The 21,961-nt window shown below is 36.5% G+C and overlaps 1 protein-coding gene across 1 annotated transcript in view; it reads left to right on the top strand.

Moving 5' to 3' along the window:
• MAP3K15 (mitogen-activated protein kinase kinase kinase 15) overlaps positions 1-21,961 on the top strand; it is a 115,173-nt gene that overhangs the window by 68,754 nt on the left and 24,458 nt on the right. Inside the window, exons 11-15 of the mRNA XM_081278355.1 lie at positions 1,147-1,254; positions 11,084-11,133; positions 12,807-12,902; positions 17,611-17,698; positions 19,294-19,427. Coding sequence (XP_081134481.1) covers positions 1,147-1,254; positions 11,084-11,133; positions 12,807-12,902; positions 17,611-17,698; positions 19,294-19,427 — 476 coding nt within the window. The remainder of the gene's footprint in view (positions 1-1,146; positions 1,255-11,083; positions 11,134-12,806; positions 12,903-17,610; positions 17,699-19,293; positions 19,428-21,961) is intronic.

The following is a 21,961-nucleotide window of genomic DNA, read 5'->3' as shown; positions in this document are numbered from 1 at the left end:
GGCGGAGAAATCCTGCTCTTAAAAAATATAGTCCTAACAATAGAAACATGGAATTTAAAACTGTCTCCTATTAAGCTTTGGTTTGCCTCCAGTGCCACTGATTAATATTTAAAATTTTATTGAAAAATCAGAATTGCTTTTAGCTTTTGTTTCAATTCTATAGCCATTTATAAAGGTTCATAAGTAAGATATCTAAGTGTCCTGGAAATTGCACTTCAGTAATTATGTTTCATATTTATGCCATGAGATTTTGTGAACATGTTTTTAAGAATTTCATTAAGTGCCTAATAAAAGATGGAGTTGTTGGAAAGGACTGTGATAATTATTTTGTTCCTGTGTAATACATTTTAAAATCTTCTTTTAATTATGAAAATTTCAAATCTGAAAGGTACAAACCCATAATGAAATGGACACTTGTGAAAGCTTTTTTGGGGTTTAGCTGTCTTAAACATATTGCTTTATTTGTTTTGAAGATGTATTCCTACTCCCCCACAACTCTCTCTTTTTCCCTCTCTCCCCACTTCTCCACCTGCCCCCTTTTCTCTCCCTCCTCCTCCTCCTCCTCCTCCTCCTCCCTTTCCTTTACTCTCTTTTTAAAAAAATATTTATTTTTTAGTTGTAGTTGGACACAGTATCTTTATGTGGTACTGAGGATCGAACCCAGGGCCTCGCACGTGCTAGGCGAGCGCTCTACCACTGAGCCACAACCCCAGCCCTCCTTTACTCTCTTAACCAAATAACACCTTACCAATGAAAATGTCACTCACTTTTCATCTCCTTTACAGACTTGGGACCTGCCATCCATTCCTTCTGCTTCTTTATTTCTCTCAAAAGCTGCAACCTCCTCCCTCTTTCTTTTGTCATCTCCTCAGACAGGCCTTTCTTGGCTGCCATGTCTGAAGAAGTGCCCCTCCCCTTTCTGCCTTATTCTCTTTAAGACACTACATGACGTTAGGTTACATAACCCTATCTGGTGCTCTGTCACCCCATTGAATCACAGCCCAGCTATACCCTTGGCTCCTTAAGCCATGCTTAGCATAGTTGGTTTTTGAAGACTATTTGTTGAGTATAAATCTTCCCACTTCCTCTCTGGGTAGGGTCACCTGTTTTAGATTCACGTGTCTTACAAGAATCTTCTTATCTTAGGTTCTGGTGATAGAGCCAACCAAAGTCTACCAGCCTTCTTATGTTTCTATCAACAGTGAAGCTGAGGAGAGAACAGTTTCTTTATGGCATGTATCACCCACAGAAATGGTAAGGGAAAAAGTCACAAGCAGTTCTTTTTCTTCTCTATTATTTAATCAAAGATTCAATTTTCAACTAGGAAGAATGTGTGTGTTACAGTTGGAAAGTATAGTTCACCCATGCTCAACTTCTGAAATATAGAACTGTATGAGAAGGTATAATCACAGATGAAAGAAAAGAAGCAGATTTTTCCCCTTTTTATTTTTAAATATTTTGTATTAATTGTAATTGGACACAATACCTTTATTTTATTTTTATGTGGTGCTAAGGATCAAACCCAGTGCCCCACACGTGCTAGGTGCGTACTCTACCGATGAGCCACAACCCCAGCCCCTGGATTTTTTCCATTTTTATGTTTTGTGTATATGCATATATGGGGAGCATATGTGGGTTTGTAAGTGGACATATATGTGTTTATATGTAATATTTTCAAATATATGACAAGTACAGGTTTTTAAATAGTGAAATCATAAGGAAGTAGATAGGGCATATGCAGAGAAAATCCCTCCATGTTTCTCAGACCTTGTTTCCATTTCTATCCCCATCCCCACCCCCAGTGATTGAGTGGATAACCCTTATCTTTTCTCTAAACTCACTGGATAACCCTTATCTTTTCTCTAAACTCACTTATATATGTATAATATATATTATATGAGTTTTATTCACAAAGGCATTTTACATTACAGTGTGATCATATAAGCATATACTTATTGCTTTGTAACTTTTAAACTCATGCAAACATCATGGGAAGTTTTTCAGGTAGCACACACAGATCCATCTTGATTCTTTAAGTGTCATATTCCCTGGTTTCATGTCATATTGTATATTTTGTGGTCTAGATGAACCTGTTATTTCACCTCATTCTTACTGATGCATATTTAGGTCCCTGATTTTTAACTCTTCTGATGGTATGCTAGTGTGCATCCTATGCTCATGGAAGCATTTCAGAAGCAGAGATTTCCTAGAATTGGACTTTCTGGACCCAAGGGTACATGTATTTAAAACTTTGATAGTTGCTATCAAATTATACCATTCTAGTTTGTACTCGTACCAATAGTACACAAGATTACAGAAATGCTGGCTGGGCTTGATGTTTTGTGGTAATGGTGATATTTTCGTCTCTTTATCTAAAGTACTTCATCAGTTTGTTCTTTCATAAATTTTGCATTTAATAAAGAAACATAGCACCTTTGACAAACACTTTAGATAGATTTATTTGCTGTGCATGTGTTTCCATGGAGTGTGAAAAGACTTCTGCCATTAACTTGGCAAAGAGGATTATTTTTCTTCCTGGAAGCAAGAGTGTGAATGATAATGTTGTAATCAGGTAAAAATAACCAATATCTTCACAAATAACTTACAACATTAAACAATAAGCAGAGGCTCAATTCATATTAAAAACTCCTTATCAGATCTATTCATGATATCTCAAGTGAGGGCCAATAACCTTGTCCAATATTTAACATTAGACTAATCTTCTTATCATTGAAAATAGTCAGCAGCCATTAGTGAGGACAAGCTAGCATGATGTGCTTGTGTTTTTATCCTGCACTCTGTACATTAAATATCTGAGTACAAAAAAGCATATATTTTTTCAACCTATGATAAAGTGCACATATGGCATTCATACAGATAAATCTCATTTGAAGAATGCACACATCTTTTATTTAATTTGCCTCTTCTTTGGGTGTTTTTTCTCTTTTTTATAATATACTAGGGATTGAACCCAGAGGTGGTCTACCACTGACCTGCATCCCCAGCCCTTTTTTATTTTTTATAAGGTCTTGAGATAGGGTCTTGCTCACTGAGGTGGGCCTCAAACTTGTGATCCTCCTGCCTCAGTCTTTCCTGAGTCACTGGGATTATAAGCATGCACCAGCAAGCCTGGCTTCTTTGGGTATATTTTTTTAAACCTGTTATTGAAGTTGAGCCTCCCTAATCCAAAAACCTGAAATGCTCCAAAATCTGAAGCTTTTTTAACATCTATGTTCAGAAAGTCTCAGGTTTGGGAACATTTCAGATTTCATATTTTCAGATCAGGGATGCTCAACCAGTAAAAATCTATGCAAATATTCCAAAATATGAAAAACTGCAAAATCTAAAACACTTCTGGTTTCAAACATTTCAAATAAGAGATATTTGGTCTGTGTAACTTACACACAAAAAGTACATAAATCATAAATGTATAGCTTGATAGAGTTTTTACAAAGTGATCACACCTCAGTAGCCCCTGCTCCTGCTGTCTTTGTGCAGACCTCTAAGTGCCATCTCCATGAAGCACCCTGTTCTCAGTTCAGAAAATCCTTTACCAGACACCAACCTTGCTTATTTTCTTTGTATCATTGATACCACTCTCATAAAAGAGAATTTCTAAAATAGGGGTCTGTAATCTCACTCTTTCTTTATATAGATGTAAAATACCAGATATTTAGATAAATAGTTCCAGAAAAAAACTGATGCTATTAAAGTAACTCTTTATACTTATAAAGCTGAAATGGTTTTGATTTCATGGAATTCTACCAACTCAGCCCACCTCATTTGAAACCTATAATGGTTGCTGACTCTCAATAGAAATTTCCATTGGTATATATCTCACTGGTTGTAAATGTTTTGCTTTGCATATAGTCTGTAATAAGAAATGGAAAAGAATTATATACATAGCAAATGTTAGTTTTCCTTGACTGATGAAATGTTTTCCATAAGTGCTCCTAGTTGTCTGAGAGAAATATAAATTGCCTTTTTCTCTGAGAGGAATCCTTTGAAACGTTTGCCATCATTTACAATTTTGAAATTGTATGGATTGTGAAAAGCAAGCAGATTTGCCTAGAGTGAGATGACATTTTCTACATAGTGTTGCATTTTTTCTCCTGGTAGACTATGTATGGATAATAAAAAGAGAACACATATACATATATACAACTCCTTGTACCATTGCTTTTAAATTAGATTAAGTTCCTGGTTTATTAGCCAAGAATTCAGAAATTCACTGAAAGCAGGAAGGCAGTAATATGCTAGTAAATGTTGAACAGCCAACTTTCTGGGGATAGAGGCTAATTTTTAGTGTTTATTGATTCCTGTAGTGTAAATACTACCAGGGATCAATTTTAAGCAACCTCAGGCCAACAAAATGGATTTTCCTGTTTAATATTATTTTTTTACACTTGTGATGTATTCATATTGTAGCCTATGGTTTTTCTGAAACTAGAGTTTAGACATTCCATCCAAGGCTTAACCTTGTACAGTTTAAGGGCAAGAAATGGTAATAAAGTAAGAGGATGAAGTTGGTTTTTTTTTTTTAAGTGTGCTTTGGAGTTTCTGGGAAGATGGCAGAGTAAAGGAGATGACTTTCCAAGTTGCTCTGTGGCATGAGACCAAGGTAGTAGATGCATAGCTTCTCAACAAGGTGGGCAAAAGAGGGTTATGGGAGCCAACCCACCATGGGCAAAGGAGGGGGACTAGAGGAAGCAGCGTTTCAGGTGGTGTGGTGGTGTCTTGGTGTGGAGAAATCTAATATCAAAAACCCTCCCTGAACTTATCTGAACCAAGGGGTGGCAAACTATGCAGGTCCTTGAGAAGGACTCTAGGGTGTTAAATAAGTGAGTACCGGTGGTATCTCAGGGAAAGAGGAGCCAGGAGCCACTTTGGGGTAAGCACGCCCACTGTGACATGAATGGGACTCGGTGGATCAGGAAAAACACACACAGAGAAAGCCATAGTGTCCTGGCAGGTGCCTAACAAGGAACCTCGGCAGTGTCTGGCATAACAGAAGAGAAATTGTCTTGGAGTGGACTGTACCTAGGGGGACTTCAGTTATAAGGTCTAAGGGGTGCCTTTGTGTCTGGTGGCTCATATGCTGGCCTGGAAGTCAGAGTAGGTATGAGGTGAATACACTCAGAAACTACACCTGGGAAAGCTGAACTCCTGGGCAAAAGTGAGTACAATCATGGTCACCCTGATCCATGATTGGATTTCTAGGGAAGTAATCAAGAACTAAACCCATGGAAATAATCAAGCTAAAGTCTAGGCTTAGGGGCAGGTCCACCTAGTCTCTCCAAAGAAGGCATCTTTCAACCTAGACAGGCAAGACCTGAAGACCAAGTAGGTCCCAGCACCACCTGCTGGATCTCCCCTCACAGAATGCACTGCAGAAGCAGTACCTTGGGTGTGCACAGAAGGGTCAAAATGCAAACTGACGGTACAACTTACCCATCCCATCTCATGCTGGTGAGAAGGGAAATTGAGTCTTATATCAAACAGCTTCAATCTTAGGCCACTATAACTAGTAACTCAGCCACACAATAACAGGAAGGGGTTAACATCCCCCATACCTTGTTCTTTCTATCAGTACTTTATACAAGAATAATTGATAAGACTATTAAAGATAGATATTGACCACCCATTCCAGTCAAATATTTTGACTACTTCAATGGAGCCTTCTAGTCTACACCAAGATATTTTTTTACATATACATATTCTTAAATTAGTTTTTTTAATTCTTTCAATGTGTGTATGTGTGTGTATTCCCCAAATGTCAATGCACCCAATTACATGGAAGAAATACTCCATGACGTTAAATTCCAAATAGACCCCAACATAATAAATAATACCGGGAGATTTCAAAACAACCTTATCACCAATAGATAGGTCATCAAAACAAAAAAATCAACAAAGATATCTCCAACATAAACAACACTATAAATCAAATAGACCTAACAGACATCTACAGAATATTCCACCCCAAAACAGCTTAAATTTACCTTCTTCTTAGCTGCACTTGGAACTTTTTTATATAGGCCATGAAGCAAATCTTAGCAAATACAAAAAAGACTGATATAATCCCATGTATCATATCAAATCATAATGGAATGAAGCTAGAAATCAACAGCAAGCAAAATAATAAAAGCCACATAAATGCATGGAGATTGAAAAATACTCTATTAAGTGAAGAATGGATCAAAGAAGAAATGAGAACAGAAATCAAGAAATTCTTAGAAATGAACAAGAACGAAGACATATCAAAGTCTCTGGGACAGTATGAATGCAGTTCTAACGAAAATTTATATCACTGAGTATCTACATTAAAAAATTAGAGAGATCCCAAATAAATAAGATAATGTTCCACCTTAAGGCCTTAGAAAAAGAAGAACAAACTAACCCCCAAACCAGTAGAAGACAGGAAATAATTAAGATTTGAGCTGAAATCAATGAAAATGAAAATAAGAAAATGATATACAAGATCAATGTAGCAAAGAGTTGGTTCTTGGAAAAGATAAATAAAATTGACATAATCATAGCCAAACTAACCAAAAGAAAGAATGAGAAGAAGCAAATCAACAAGATTAGGGATGAAAAAGGAGATATCCCACATATCCCTCTGAAATCCTGAGGATTATCAGATCCTATTTTGAAACACTGGAGAGTCTGGAAGACATGGACAAATTTCTTGACACACATGACCTGCCCAAATTGAACAGGAAGATATAGAAATCCAATATAAAGTAATGAAACAGACCAATATAAAGTAATGAAATAGAAACAGCAATTAAAATCTTTCTAAAAAGGAAAAGCCTTGGACCTGATGGCTTCTCAGCTGAGTTCTACTAGACCTTTGTGAAAGACTGGTGTCAGTTCTTCTGTAAATTATTCCATGAAGTTGAAGGAGAGGGAACACTCCCAAATACTTTTTATGAAGCTAATATAGCCATACCAAAACCAGGGAAAGACATTTCAAGGAAAGAAAACTATAGACTGATATCCCTGATGAACATAGATGCAAAAATCCTAAATAAAATATTAGCAAACCACATTCAAAAACACATCAAGAAGATAATATACCATGATCAAATGGGTTTCATTCCAGAGTTGCAAGCTTGGTTCAACATATGCAAATCAATAGGTGTGACTCATCACTTAATCATGTGCTTTTTGTTCTTAATTCTGATTATCTCAGTAGATACAAAAAAGACCTCTGATAAAATCCAACACCCATTCATGTTAAAAAATGGTGGAAAAACTAGGGATCAAAGGAACTTACTTCAACATCATAAGGGCCACTTATGACAAACCCAAAGCCAACATCAAACTAAATGGTGCCGCAGTCTGGCTGGGCACAATTCAGGAGCCACTTGTCAAAAGAAACAAACTTTATTTTTAGAACTACAAACGCCAAACAAAACAGCTCCTCGGGGAAAAAACCCTCAGAGCCCAACTGCCACCACCGGCTTCCCCAAGCCTCTCACCCCCACACAAACCTCACCACCTCCCACAATCCTCCTGCTCTTGAGGCTGATTGGCTGGGTCGCGTGGGCAGAGCCAAAGAAGTCCCCTAATGAGCAGCTCCATGGAGGAGCCAATCAGCTAGATGTTGCTGGGGCCGCTGTGAGCCAATCATCAGCTGGCAGTCTGAAGGGCAGGGAAACAGCCCAATGAACATCACCGCAGAGGAGCCAATCAGCTAGATGTTGCTGGGCCGCTGTGAACCAATCATCAGCTGGCAGTCTGAAGGGCGGGGAAACAGCCCAATGAACATCACCGCAGAGGAGCCAATCAGCTAGATGTTGCTGGGGCTGCTGTGAGCCAATCATCAGCCGGCAGCTGGAAGTTTGCTGGCAGCTGGAAGTTTGCTGAGGCCCCTTTGGCTGTGGCTCTCAACAAAATGGAGAAAAACTAAAAGCATTTCCAAGTAAATCCAGGAACAAGCTAAGGCTGTCCACTTTCACCACTCCTATTCAATATAGTCCTTGAAACGATAGACAGAGCAATCAGGCAAGAAAAGGAAATCAAAGGTACAGAAAGAAGAAAAGAAGAAGTCAAAGTATCTCTGTTTTCCAATGATATGATCCTCTATCTAGAAGATCTAAAAAAACTCGACCAGAAGACTTTTAGAGTTTATAAATGAATTTAACAAAGTAGCAGGGTACAAGATCAACACCCATTAATCAATTGCTTTTCTATACTCCAACAGTGATTCAGTCAAAGAAGAAATCAGAAAAACCATCCCACTCACAATAACCTTAAAATAAAAGACTTGGGAATTAATCTAACCAATGAGCTAAAAGAGCTCTACAGTGAAAAATCATAGAACACCAAAGAAATAAATTAAATAAAGAAGACCTTAGAAAATGGAAAGATATCTCATGTTCTTGCATAGGCAGAATTAATATTGTCAAAATGGCCATAATACCAAAAGCAATATACAGATTCAATGCAATCCCCATTAAAATACCAATGACATTCTTCACCGAATTAGAAAAAAATCTTAAATTCATTTGGAATAAAAAGAGATCAAGAATAGCCAAAGTAATACTAAGCAAGAAAAGTGAAGCAGGACTTCACAATATATGATCTGAAATCATACTACAGAGTATGTAATAACAAAAACAGCATGGTATTGGCACCAAAATAGAAATGAAGACCAATGGAATAAAATAGAAGACACAGAGACAAACCCATAAACCTATAGCCATCTGATATTTGACAAGGATGTCAAAAATATGTCTTGGAGAAAAGACTGCCTTTTAACAAATGGTGCTGGGAAAACTGGATAGCTATATGTAGAAAAATGAAATCAGACCCCTATCTTTCACCCTGCACAAAACTCAAATCAAAATAGAATTAGGCCAGAAACCTTAAAACTGCTAGAAGAAAACATAGGGTCAACACTCCATCATATAGGTGCTGGCGCAGACTTCCTTAACAAGACCCCTCAAAGCACAAGAAAAAAAACAACAATCAATAAGTGGGATGCCATTAAACTAAAAGTTTCTGCACAGCTAAGGAAATGATTAAAAGCATGGAGAGAGAGCCTAGAGAATGGAGAAAGTCTGGCCAGCTACTCCTACAAAAGGAGATTAATATCCAGAATATGCAAAGAACTCAAAAACCTTACCATGCCCCTCGCAAATAACCCAATCAATAAATGGACAAAGGAACTGAAGAGGAGCTTCTCAATAGAAGAAACACAAAAGGCCAATAAATACATGAAAAAAAAATATTCAACATCTCTAGTAATCAGGAAACGCAAATCAAAACTACACTGATTTCTTCTTACTCCAGTCAGAATGGCAATGATCAAGAATACAAACAACAATATATGCTGGTGAGATTGTGGGGAGAAAAAACACTTGTACATTGTTGGTGGGACTACAGACTAGTATAACCACTCTGGAAAGCAGTTTGGAGATTTCTCAAAATACTAGGGATGGAACCCTCATATGACCCAACTATCCCACTCCTGGGTATTTTCCCCAAAGATCTAAAATTGGCATGCTATAGTGACACAGCCACATCATTGTTTATAGCAGCACAATTCACAATAGCGAATGCATAGTATCAATCCAGATGTCTGTCAATAGATGAATAGAGTATGACATTGCAATCACACACACACACACACACACACACACACACACACACACAGTGGAGTTCTACTTGGCCACTAAAAAGAACAAAAGTATCACATTTACCCATAAATGGATAGAAAGGGAGAATATCATACTAAGTGAAATTAGCCAAACTCAGAAACTCAAAAGGTTTTCTCATATGTGGAAGCTAGAGTGAAATAAAGGAAAGGTGGAGGGAAGGATAAAGTTACAGAATGAACCAATAAAATACAAATTAATAGATGAGCGAAAAGAAGTCTAGCATATAGACTAGATGAAGAAGAGGGAGAGGAGCAGGATGGGAGGGAAAAGGGAGAAGGAAAAGTGGGGGTCATGAACAGAAATTGATTTCTATGCATGAATGAGTTGTTGGGATGAACCCAGCTACTATGTATGACCATAAAGCTCTAATAAAAATAAATAAATAGATAATAAAGTGCACTTTGGAGGTGAGCATGGGTGGTGCATGTCAGCAACTTGGGAAATTGAGGATTGCAAGTTCAAGCCCAGCCTCAGCAATTAAGCAAGGTCCTAAGCAATTTTAGCAAAACCCTGTCTCAAAATAAAAAGTAAAAATAAAGACTCGGGATGTTGCTCACACCCCTGGATTCAATCCCTGGTACCTACCTCCCAAGAAAGTACATTTTGGTACAGTTTTTCTATTAGTCATGATAGGCCAGATGCTAAAACAAATAGCTCCTAAACCTCAACATCTTGATAAAAGTTTGTCTATGCCTCATGTCATATCTGGGTTGGAAGGGTCCCCATTCCATCTTGAAGTGGCTGGGGAAAGAGAAAGTAGAGGATTTTTGTGGAGGTTTTTATGCGTCACACCTACAAGTAGTACTCTTACTCCTGCTCACATCTCATTGGTCAGAACTCTGCCACATGGCCCCATGTACCTGCAAGGGAGGATGGGAAATGTTGTTTAGCTGTGTGCCCAGGGAGAAAAGGAAATGAAGATTAATGAACACTGAACAATATTTACCATAGTCTTACTTCTCCAAACGTTTTTGCAAGACACTCAACTTAGATGGATGATTCTCAAACCTGTTTTAGAGTTTGCCTGCTATGTTAATAGAATATGAAAGATCATTTTTATGCATTTATTGTATGCTTATTATTTATATCTCAAATTATTTATTTCAAGTTTGTATTTCACTAAACTGGATTAGAGATACAGCTCTCAAAAAGTTTATTTCACAGCTCTCAAAAGTTTATTTCCCATTTACACAACTATGAAAAGTTGGAGCTGAGTTGGTTCCAAGCACAGATAGATTTTTATAATACATTAGAAAATATTTCAGGTGTTCCAAGTTATGCAAAGTATATTGCTCTAAACTCTAACCACTATTGAAAATAAAGTAGTAGAGATGATTGACTATAGTATGAAACTAAAACTGATCTTTTAATTTGGAAAAAAACAAGCTATGGACTTCTGTCTTTGATACTTGCAGAAACAAATCCACGAATGGAATTTTGCAGCCTCTTCAATTAAAGGAATAAGGTAAGAACATAAAAGAAAATGTAACTATTATTTTAATACACGTAATAGTGAATGTTTGATGCACTTTAAGGTTACCACTTATTCATGAGTTGTGATGTTCTTATTTTTAACTGAACCCAAAATAAACTATTTTCTATTTTGTTGCCCTGCCTGAGGTCCATAATGTGCTGCTAGTAAAAATCTCTTGGATTATTATAGTGGCTTTTCTCCTATCCAGCAGAAGAAACTCTTGTCTCAAACAAGTTATATTCAAGTACTCAGATCAATCCAGGAGTTATTTGCTAATAGCACTTGGGTGGGATCTCTTGGACAGAGCAATGAAACCAGGGATATTGTTATTAGGGAGGGAGTGAGGTAGTGTACTCCAGGGAGAAGTGTGGCTCTTGCTTTTTTATTCAGGAATGGTGACCATTTGTGTTTTTTTTCCAAGCAGCAATAACACATCTCTGCTGCATTTATCACCCTGCCAGCATTTTCAAGGGTGGGAATAGTTCTGAAGTGGATTCCATTTTCTTCACTATTTTTACCAAATCCAAGAACTTGGACTAGAACTTTTTGTCCTCTCTTTGATTCTATGACTACCTCAGGCCACTAAATAAGTCTCCAGTTATCTCTGGTCACACTATAATTCTGTCCTGAGCACATTAGGGCTTCAACTGGAATAATGATTACATCACTTTTGAGGGAGGGAAATAATTTAAATACACAGTAGTACATTTGGTTAATATTACCCAGAAAACCCAGTGTAACCCAAATATGTTAAAGATTTTCAAAACTATATTACTCAGTAATGAAGCTGTAGAAGAATATGTAGGTGAGGACCTTCTGTTTGTACCTTTTTTTTAGTCACTCTGGACTGATGCTGTTTCAACCCATTATTTATCATGTCATCTATATCATGAAAAATGGTCTAAGTTTTGTACTCAGTAGGAATTGACTTAGAAAGGACCAGATGAAGTGGCTTTATTTGAAGAGCTAATTGTGGAAGAGAATCTAGCCTGATTCTTCATAGTGCCACCTGGCAGGGTGAGAGCCATTTTGGAGGCTTTGGCCCAATGTGGGTAATGAACTTTCTAACAGTGAAATCTGTCAGCAAATGGGGTGTAGTGACATTCTGTTGCTGGATATGTTCAGGCAAGCTGAATATTATGTTTGAGGTGCTGTGGAGTTGGATCCACACTGGGTTGGAAATGAACCAGAGAATATTTAAAGACCTTTCTTGAACTAAGATGAAGTATTTATTTCTGTTAACCTTGTGTGACCACTAATACTGTGTCCTGATATTTTCCAAGTTTAGAAATTCCTTTGATACCACAGTAAATGACTTTATAAATACCTTGCCTGTCTTTGTGTGTGTGATTCTAAACTCCTAGAGGACAAGGGACGATGGTTTTTACCCTTTTCTGCTCTGCTTAGCACTGAGTATAGAAGAAGTTCTTGATACACATTGGTAAAAGTCAGTTGTAAATGCGAACTCAAACACAAACAAGATAAAGTTCTCTGGTATTTAAATTTCATAGAGAAATAAAAGGCAAAATGTGGGGTTTGTGTTAAAAGATTAATGAATCAGGAATTTGTGAAGTGAAAGAAAATCTGTTACTAGATTTTCTCAAAAGTTTAAAATTGGTGTCACAACTTACATACAAGCATTCTTATGTTTTGCAATTTTACAGCCTATCTAAGTTTGATGAACGGTGTTGTTTTCTTTATGTCCATGATAACTCTGATGACTTTCAAATCTACTTTTCCACTGAAGACCAGTGTAGTAGGTGAGTTATAGCTGACTTAGCTATTTGCAATCTATTGATAGTAAATAATTGTTGAAGGGCCTTTGCTGTGAAGATGTTTGTTTGCTCTATTGTCTTCTTGAAATTTTAATTTACAGAAAATGATCATACTGCTTTGAGATGTAATATACATACCTCACAACCATTTATTTAAAGTGTACAACTCAATTTTTAGTATATTTAGTATATTTATAATTTTCATCACCCCTAAAAGAAGCCCAGTATGCATTAGCAATCACTCCCCATTTTCTCCCCAACCTCACCCACATAACCCTAGCCCTATGCAACCTTTCTTTCTAACTCTGTGAATTTGCCTGTTTTGGACATTTCATCTACATTGAGTCATATAAAATATGGTCTTTGGTGACTGACTTCTTCCATTTAGCATAGTGTTTCCAAGGTTCATTGATATTGTAGCATATATCATTACTTTGTTGTTTGTGTCTGAATAATATTTAATTGTATGAATATGCCACATTTTATTTATCTCTTCATCAGTTGACAGGCATTTGGTTTGCTTCCACTTTGGGGCTATTATGAATTTTGCTTCTATGAACATTCATATTCAAGTTTTTGTGTGGACATATCAAAATGTTGGATCTTATGGGAATTTTGTGTTTAACCTTTTGAGGAACTGCCAGACTGTTTCCCTGTTAACATTCTCATCAGTAGTGTATGATGGTTCCAATTCCTCCACATCCTTGCCAATGCTTGTTATTGTCTGTGCTTTTGATTATAGCCATTCTGGTGGGTGTGACGTAGAATCTCATTGTGGTTTTAATTTGCATTTCTCTAATGATTAGTGATATGAGTATATTTTCTTGTGCTTTTGGACCATTTACATATCTTCTTTGAAGAAATAGCTATTCAAATCATTTGCCCAATTTTTAAAGCTCACTTTTTTTTTTTTTTTTTTTTTTTTAGTTGAAACCAGGGGGCAGTTTACCACTGAGCTACATCCCTGGCCCTTTTTTTTATTTTTTTATTTTGAGACAGGGTCTCACTAAGTTGCTTAGGGTCTCACAAAGTTACTGAGGCTAGCCTTGAACTTGCAATCCTCCTACCTCAGACTCCCAAGTTGCTGGGATTACAGGTGTGTGCCACTACGTCTGGCAAAGTTCACGTCTTTTACTTATATGTATGTTTTGCCCAGAATTCCCCAGTGTAACCCTTTACTACATTTATTTTACATTTTCTCTATATGCATATGATGTTTTTTACTGAACTGGTCAGGAGCAAGTTGTAGACATAATGCTGCATTACCTCTAAATACTTCAGCATATTTCCTAAAAATAAAAAAGGGGGAGAATGTTTACTTATGTAATTATAGTAGTTACCTAATCATACTGTATAAGATTGATATGGTACTATAATCTAGAAGCCATTTTCAAGTTTTATTTATTGTCTCCCTAATACCTTTTATGGTAAAATAAGACTTTTTCCTGGCCCACATTCTAATCCACAATCATATAACATTTACTTGCCATGTCTGTATACTCTCCTTTCATCTAAAAGAGATTATCATTAGTCTTTTTTTTTTTTTAAGAGAGAGTGAGAGAGAGAGAGAGAGAGAGAGAGAGAGAGAGAGAGAATTTTTTTAATATTTACTTTTTAGTTCTTGGCGGACACAACATCTTTGTTGGTATGTGGTGCTGAGGATCGAACCCGGGCCGCACGCATGCCAGGCGAGCACGCTACCGCTTGAGCCACATCCCCAGCCCTATCATTAGTCTTTGTCTTTCTTAATACTTTCAAAGAGTGCAGGTAATATGTTTGCAGTCCTTTGATTTGAATTTGTTTGCTGTTTGATTATCAGTATATTCATGTTATGTATTTGGGGCAGGAATACCACAAAAGTAATGCTGTGTCTTTCCCAGTGCCTCATATCAGGGGATACACAATATCTTTGTGTCATTTCTGGTGATGTTAATTCGGGTCAACAAGTAAAAGTGATGTTTGCCATGTTTCTCCAAATTTTGTCTATTTTTAATTGGGCTATTTGTCTCTAAATTATTGAATTTTAAGAGTTTTTTTTTATATACAATCCATACAAGTCCCTTTTTAGATATGGTTTGCAAATACTTGATTCCATTCTGTGGATTGTCTTGTTGAAAAACTTGCACAAAAGTTTTTAATTTTGAAGTTCATTTTATCATTTTTTCTTTTGTCAGTTGTACTTTTAGTTCATATTTAGGAATGCTTTGCCTAACACAAGGTGTTCTATGATTTTTGTATTTTCTTCCAAGAGGTTTATAGTTTTAGTTGTTACATTTAGAGATAATCCATTTTAATATAGTGTGAGGTAGGGGACCCAGCTTCATTATTTTGCTTGTGGATATGTGATTCTCCAAGTACTATTGGTTGAACATACTATTTGTCCTCCATTAAGTGGTCTTGGCACTCTTAGAAAATCAGTTGGCTGTAAATGTTTAATTCTATTCCACTAATCTATGTATCATTCCTTTGGCAAGTACCACACTTTCTTGATTAGTGTAGTTTTGTAGGAAGCTGTAAAATCAGGAAAAATGAGTCCTTCAACTTTATTCTTATTTTTTAAGATTGTTTTGTTATCCTTTTATTATAAAATTTACCTTTATAACTGTCATTCAGTACTCAGTGCCTTTTTTGTTTTACTTTTTTTTTTTTTTAGATCACACATCTTGATTGATTGATTTTGGATTATTTTTTCTCCTTTATTCCCATTTACTTACATTTTTTTCTTTTTCCATATTTTTGTTGGTTCATTATAATTACATATAAGGGTGGATTCCTTGTTACATATTCATATATGCACATGATGTAACAATATAATTTGGTCAGTATCATTCCCCAGTATTTCTCCTTTCCGTTCCTTCTTCCTTTCCCTGGTTTGTCATTTTAATAATTTTTAATTGGGGTATAATATACAGTAAGTAAAGTGTATAAAGTGCACTTAAGTATACAGTTAGATAAATTTTTACATATATCTACACCCATGTATCCGTCTCCCATATCAGTGCCCCAAAAGGTGCCTTGTGCCCCTTTCTAGCCATTAAACCCCCTTCAATGATAAGTATTTTTGATTTCTGTCATCAGTTTTGCCCATTCATGACCTTCAAATAAATAAATTTATTTATACTCTTTTTATTTCTCCCTTCTTTCCCTTAATAGCCATGAGATTCAGCCATGATGTATGTATCTGTTCATTCTTTTTATTTCTCATGGTGTTCCATTATGTGAATGTACAACCATTTATTTGTTCTCCTATTGGTGAACATTTGGATTATTTCTAGTTGTGGCTCTTATGAATAAAACTTGAATGAATATTCTTACACATGCCTTTTGGTGAAAATATATATTAAATTCTGTTGGGCATATACCTAGGAGTGGATTACTTGGTTTTAGGATAGCTTTATATTTAGCTTTGATTAATTAGTTTTCCAAAATGGTCTCATGAATTTATACTCCCCAAAGTAAGGTATGAGAGTTGCTTAACAACAATTAACAATAAATATAATTCTGAGAATTTTAGTTATTATGGTGAGTACATAGCATGTGTCTCCTAAGAAGCCTGACTTTGGGTTTCCCCATATTCAAATACTAGAAGAAAAGGTGACATGTTAGTTATAAAAATGAATGTTTTATGGTCTTGCAGAAATTCTCCTGAACAGTACATGTACTGTTCCTCCTTACCATCTTTTTAAAAAAATATCTTTATTTTATTTATTTATTTTTATGTAGTGCTGAGGATCGAACCCAGGACCTCACACTTGCTAGGCAAGTGCTGTACCACTGAGCCACAACCCCAGCCACTCCTTACCATCTTATGAGAGAATTATGAATAAAAATGTTCTACTGGATCAAGATCACTTTTATGCAAATAAATTATTACACAAGTCTAAGTGGCTGATATGGTTCTACAGCATTTGTGAGAAAGACATGGGTAGTAGTTGATCTTAGGCTTAATCTTTGTCAATGAATATTATGGCATTTTCTTCCCTTGTTCAAGATCTTATATCTTATTGAGAATTGGCCTGTATACAATTTGGAAGGGGTTGATTTTGCTGTCCTTAGCACCTCTGCAATACTGATTGTAGAACCAAATATTAAAAGAGAAATACAGGGACATATTTGAAGGATGTCCAGTTAGTGGAGAAACTCCCAAATGAGTCATAGGGGAAACCATAAGAGAATAAAAAGGAAAGTCTTATAGGGATATGATAGAAGTAATGTAGAAAATAATTCTTTTAAATGTTTTTCTAATTTTATTTTTAACTGATACATAAAAAATATATTTATTTGTGGGCTACCATGTGATGTTTTGATAATGTATGCATTTTGTAATGTTCAAATCAGAGTAAATGAATATATCTCCTCAAACAATTATCATTTATTTATGATAAAAACATTCCAAATCCTTTCTTCTAGCTTTAAAGAAAATAAAGGGCTTCATTATTATCTATAGACATCCTACTATACAGTAGAACACCAGAACTTCTTTCTCCTATCTAACAGTAACTTAGTACCCATAATTAGCTTTCCCTATCCCTCCCTACCTATAGAGTACCATGTCAAATCAAGGAGTAGATTGATTGTTCCATGACTTATTATATAAGTTTGTTTTATATTTAAGTACAGCTTAATATAATGAGACTAAGTTAAACAATAGTGGTCCTTACTGGCAGCATCTTTGTGACATTTGCTGTTCTAGGTTTTGCTTTTTGGTGAAAGAGATGCTAACCAATGCAGCAGGCAGTACAGTGGAGCTGGAAGGAGAGGCTGATGGAGACACCTTAGAGGTGAGTCACAGAAGGCCTAGAACTTGGGAAAAGTTCTTTACTATGTCTTTGCTTAAAAAAAAGTCACAATTTTTAATGTAAAAATCCTTTATTGAGTGTATTTAAAAATACTTCTGAACCAGCCAGCCATCATTATCCATGATTCTAAGAGATTGTTTAATGTGTCTCTGTAGAAAAATCTCATTCCATTGGGATCCTCTCAGTCAGAATGCTTAAGAAAATTTGGTTATGAAATAAACCAAAATTTCCTTTTAAGCACAATCTATAAAAAGGTTTTTTTTCTAAGTAAGTTAATAATATTTATGAGATTCCAGGAGAAAAAGTTAGGCCACTGGAAGCAGACTTTTGCATTTATGTCTAAAATTACTTGAGTAATATCTACTTGCATACAGTATGTTAAATATAACAATTTTTCATTTTTAAGAAAATAAAATCATCATAAGCTCTTTCAGACAGCATAGTTGTAGTCCACAATTACTACACCACTTTACATATGTTTAAATCTTACACAGTTATTCAGATTTGCCATTAATTCTGGTTCTCCCGGTAATTACAATTTAATGAGATTTTATTATACTTTTAAGTTAGACTGAAATGAATTCCTCGAGATTTCCTTCAGAAAATATCAAAGGAATTCGTTTTAATAATTGAATCAGGTACTAGAGTTATTAGCTTAGAATGTAAGTTTGTAATAGAAATGAACTGAGTGATATGCTTTGAAGGCAACAGATGTGGGGAGTAGAGAAAGGTGTGAGTTATAAATCTTTTATGGAGCAGGCTGATTTCTAGTTATATCAGACAATGATATAGACACTTTAATAATGTTAATCCACGTGAGCATCCGTAGAGGTAGATGAGAAGGGACACACACACACACACACACACACACACACGCTCACTCTCGCACTCTCTCACACTCTAATTTGTATATAAGCTGTACTTCTGTAAGTAGACATAGTGGAGCATGCAAAACAACAGAAATGGCCATTGCTTCCTGTGTGCTTTAAATCCTGCTCAGCCTGTAGTTACCTTTGTTTTAATAATTGAGAAGGATCAACTCAAATGCAGCTGTGTGCAACAGCTTTTGATGATAAGATTGGAAGAACAAAATACCAATGCTAATTGGAAATTGAGGTTTTGCAGTATGTCCTAGATTCGTATGACTGAAAGGGGCAGGGACCCCAGCATATGCACTCTGTATTAAGACAATTTTAACTTTATTGACTGTCAGTTCTTTCCTGGGCTATTGAAAGAGATTTGTTTTCTGACTTGCAGATAGGGAACCTATTTGGGGTACTTAACATGATTAGAAGCAGGTTTTAATTGTAGCATTAAAATAGTTGGAAAACTCCAAAAAGTGAGCCAGGTAAGTTATATGTGAGCCATATTTTTAATTTTCTTAGATTCTGATTCCTAAGGTCATGCTATAAATAACTGAATATCTGAGAGTTGTTATTGAACAAAAAGTATATAACATATACTTGCTTAGCCATCAAATAATGTTTATAAATTTTTTAAAAACTGATGGACAAGTTTTGGGCTTCTGAGGGGCTTCTCCACTACAAATTGTGTGTCCTGTTGTTTTCCTTCTGTAGTATGAGTATGACTACGATGCAAATGGGGAGAGAGTTGTTTTGGGGAAAGGAACCTACGGGATTGTGTATGCTGGCCGAGACCTGAGCAATCAAGTGCGAATAGCCATCAAAGAAATCCCAGAGAAAGACAGCAGGCAAGTTGGCACTGACCTTCCACATTCTGTACTTGCCATCTCAACACCCCAAATCCCAGGCCCACCATGCATAGAACAAAAGCATTATGTGATCACAAAACTTGTAATTTTCTTGTAATAAAAATAATTTGCTTTTGTTCTCTGCGTAATCTAAATAAATTGAGCAATGGACTAATTTCATTTAGACCTTTGCGGATTATAGAGTCATGTCTTAAAAGAAAGTTGCATTTGCATGCATCAACTCCATCTAAAGTTTTGCATTTTGAGGGGTGGGTACTGGGGATTGGATCCAGGCCTTCATGAATGTTTCGCAAATGCTCTTAATACTCAGATACACCCCCAATCCCTTTTGTAAAATTTTATTTTGAAACAGGGTCTCACTAAGTTACTGAGGCTGGCTTGAATTTGCCACCCTCTTGCCTCACCTCCTGAGTTGCTAGGAATACAGGCATGCACCACCATGCCCAGCTCTAAGCTTAACATTTTTACATAATCATTTGCAGATAAAAAGAATGTGACAAAAGTGTGACTGAGGTCTTTTTTTTTTCCCTCTTTTTGATGCTAGGAATGAAACCCAGGAACTTGAGCATGCTAGGCAAATGCTTGACCACTGAACAACAACCTCAGCCCTGACAAGAGTGCTTTTAAACTTACGTTGTCATAATTGAAATCAGCTATGATTTGTTTGGATATGACATTACAGAAAACTAAATGTAGTTGAAAGATCAGATTTTTGTGATATAGACTTTTTTTTTAAACATTCTCCCCTTTAATCTGACCCATGGATTTCAGGCTATTTTTCTACTGTCGATACAGCTAATTTATTTTCTCGACATTTCTTAGTCTTATTAAATGTTCACTTCTTTTTGAATTTACCTAATCCTAATCTTAAACAAAAGCATAGCAGTGTTTACTGTCAAATGTTTCTGTAGAGAAGCTACATATTCAGCATAGAAGATAATTATCCCATGTCAGCCCACAGTTGCAGCATTGTCCCCAGCACTGGGTCTTGATGGATATGTGCAAAAATTTCTCTATCTGGGTGATCACTATTGATTGGGGATGGGTTAAACATGATTTTCTACCCACTGTAAGACCCTTCATTCATTCATCCATTCAATTGTTGGTTTTCAGTGGGATAGCATGTGATAATTATGTGAATTATAAGGTCTGAAATGAATTAGTTCAAATTCTTCGTTTTATACCAATCTGAAAACCCAGGTTGAAGAAGACTAAATGAATTCCCCAAGACTGTGTACAGACAAGGCTAGGATCCAGGTCCCCCGAGTTCCTCATCCAGTATTGTGTCACTTATTCTCATGATGAATAAGTTGTTGCATTCTTATAGATTTGGGGAATTCCTGGTATGGACTGCCTCCTTCTGTGGTAGCACTAGCAGTTCTAGGTTTTGTTTTGTTTGGTATTTTTTTTTTTTTTTTTTTTTGGTACTGGGGATTAAACTCAGGGGCACTCAACCACTGAACCACATCCCCCGCCCTATATTTAGAGACAGGGTCTCACTAAGTTGCTTAGCGCCTCCGTTTTTGCTGAGGCTGTCTTTGAACTCTCAATCCTCCTGCCTCCACCTCCCAAGCCTCTGGGATTACAGGCATACACCCGTGCCCAGCTTGTTCTAGTTTTTTGTGTGCATAACAGTTCCTGGATTTTTAGAGCTAAAGGGGTCTTAGAGACCATTTTGTCTAACTCCCTGAATTTATGGCTGAACTTATGATGATCAGATACCTTCTGTGTGCCAGCTTCTGGGCTTGTGCTGGAGACTGAAAGATAACTATGATACTGTCCTGATACCAGGGTGCTACCAGTTTAGTGGGGATTGCAGATACTTTGCCCATGAGTCAAAGTGACAAGTGCCATAATAGAAGGGTACACAGAGTGTATTCAGGACATAGATGAGAAGTGAATTTTCCTGGGTGAGTTGTGGCAATTCTGAGAAAATAATTCATCTTTAAGCTGGTCTTTGAGGGATGAGTAGGAGTTTGATAGAAAAGAAGGCCTACCTGAGGGAGAAACAAAGATGTTAATACACAAAATCTATTCAGAGAATAACAAATTTCTGATATGGCTTGAATGCAAGATGTGGGGCAGTGGAGAACTTTTGAGATAAAAACTTTAAAATGGTGTCATCTGGCATGATTTTGAAGGTCCTTGTGTGCCGTGTGAAAGAATATAGTCTCTGGAATTTATGGAGGGGAGTGATATGGTGAAGTGTGCATTTTAAGCAAATCCCAAGAATGAGGGATGAACTAAAAAGGCCAGACCCTAAAGCTGGGTTGATCATTAGGTGGCTACTGTTGTGGTCTGGGATGAGTGTGTAGAATGACTAGAAGGCAGCTGAGGACAAAATCTTTCAGAGCACCACCTTGCACAGCAGACAGAGAAAGGCATTTCTGAGAGTTCAGGCCCTATCAATAGTGACAGTAACAGTAGAAATCACTGAGTGCTTACCACACACCAGATATTCTACTAGGTGCCTGAGAAACTTATCACACTTAGTCCCCAGCAGCTCTACATGG

Source organism: Spermophilus citellus (genome assembly GCF_964194105.1).
Source record: "Spermophilus citellus genome assembly, chromosome: X".
Taxonomy (NCBI): Eukaryota; Metazoa; Chordata; class Mammalia; order Rodentia; family Sciuridae; genus Spermophilus; species Spermophilus citellus.
The sequence above is the reverse complement of the archived record's forward strand: the minus strand, read 5'-3'. Positions and strand labels throughout refer to the sequence as shown.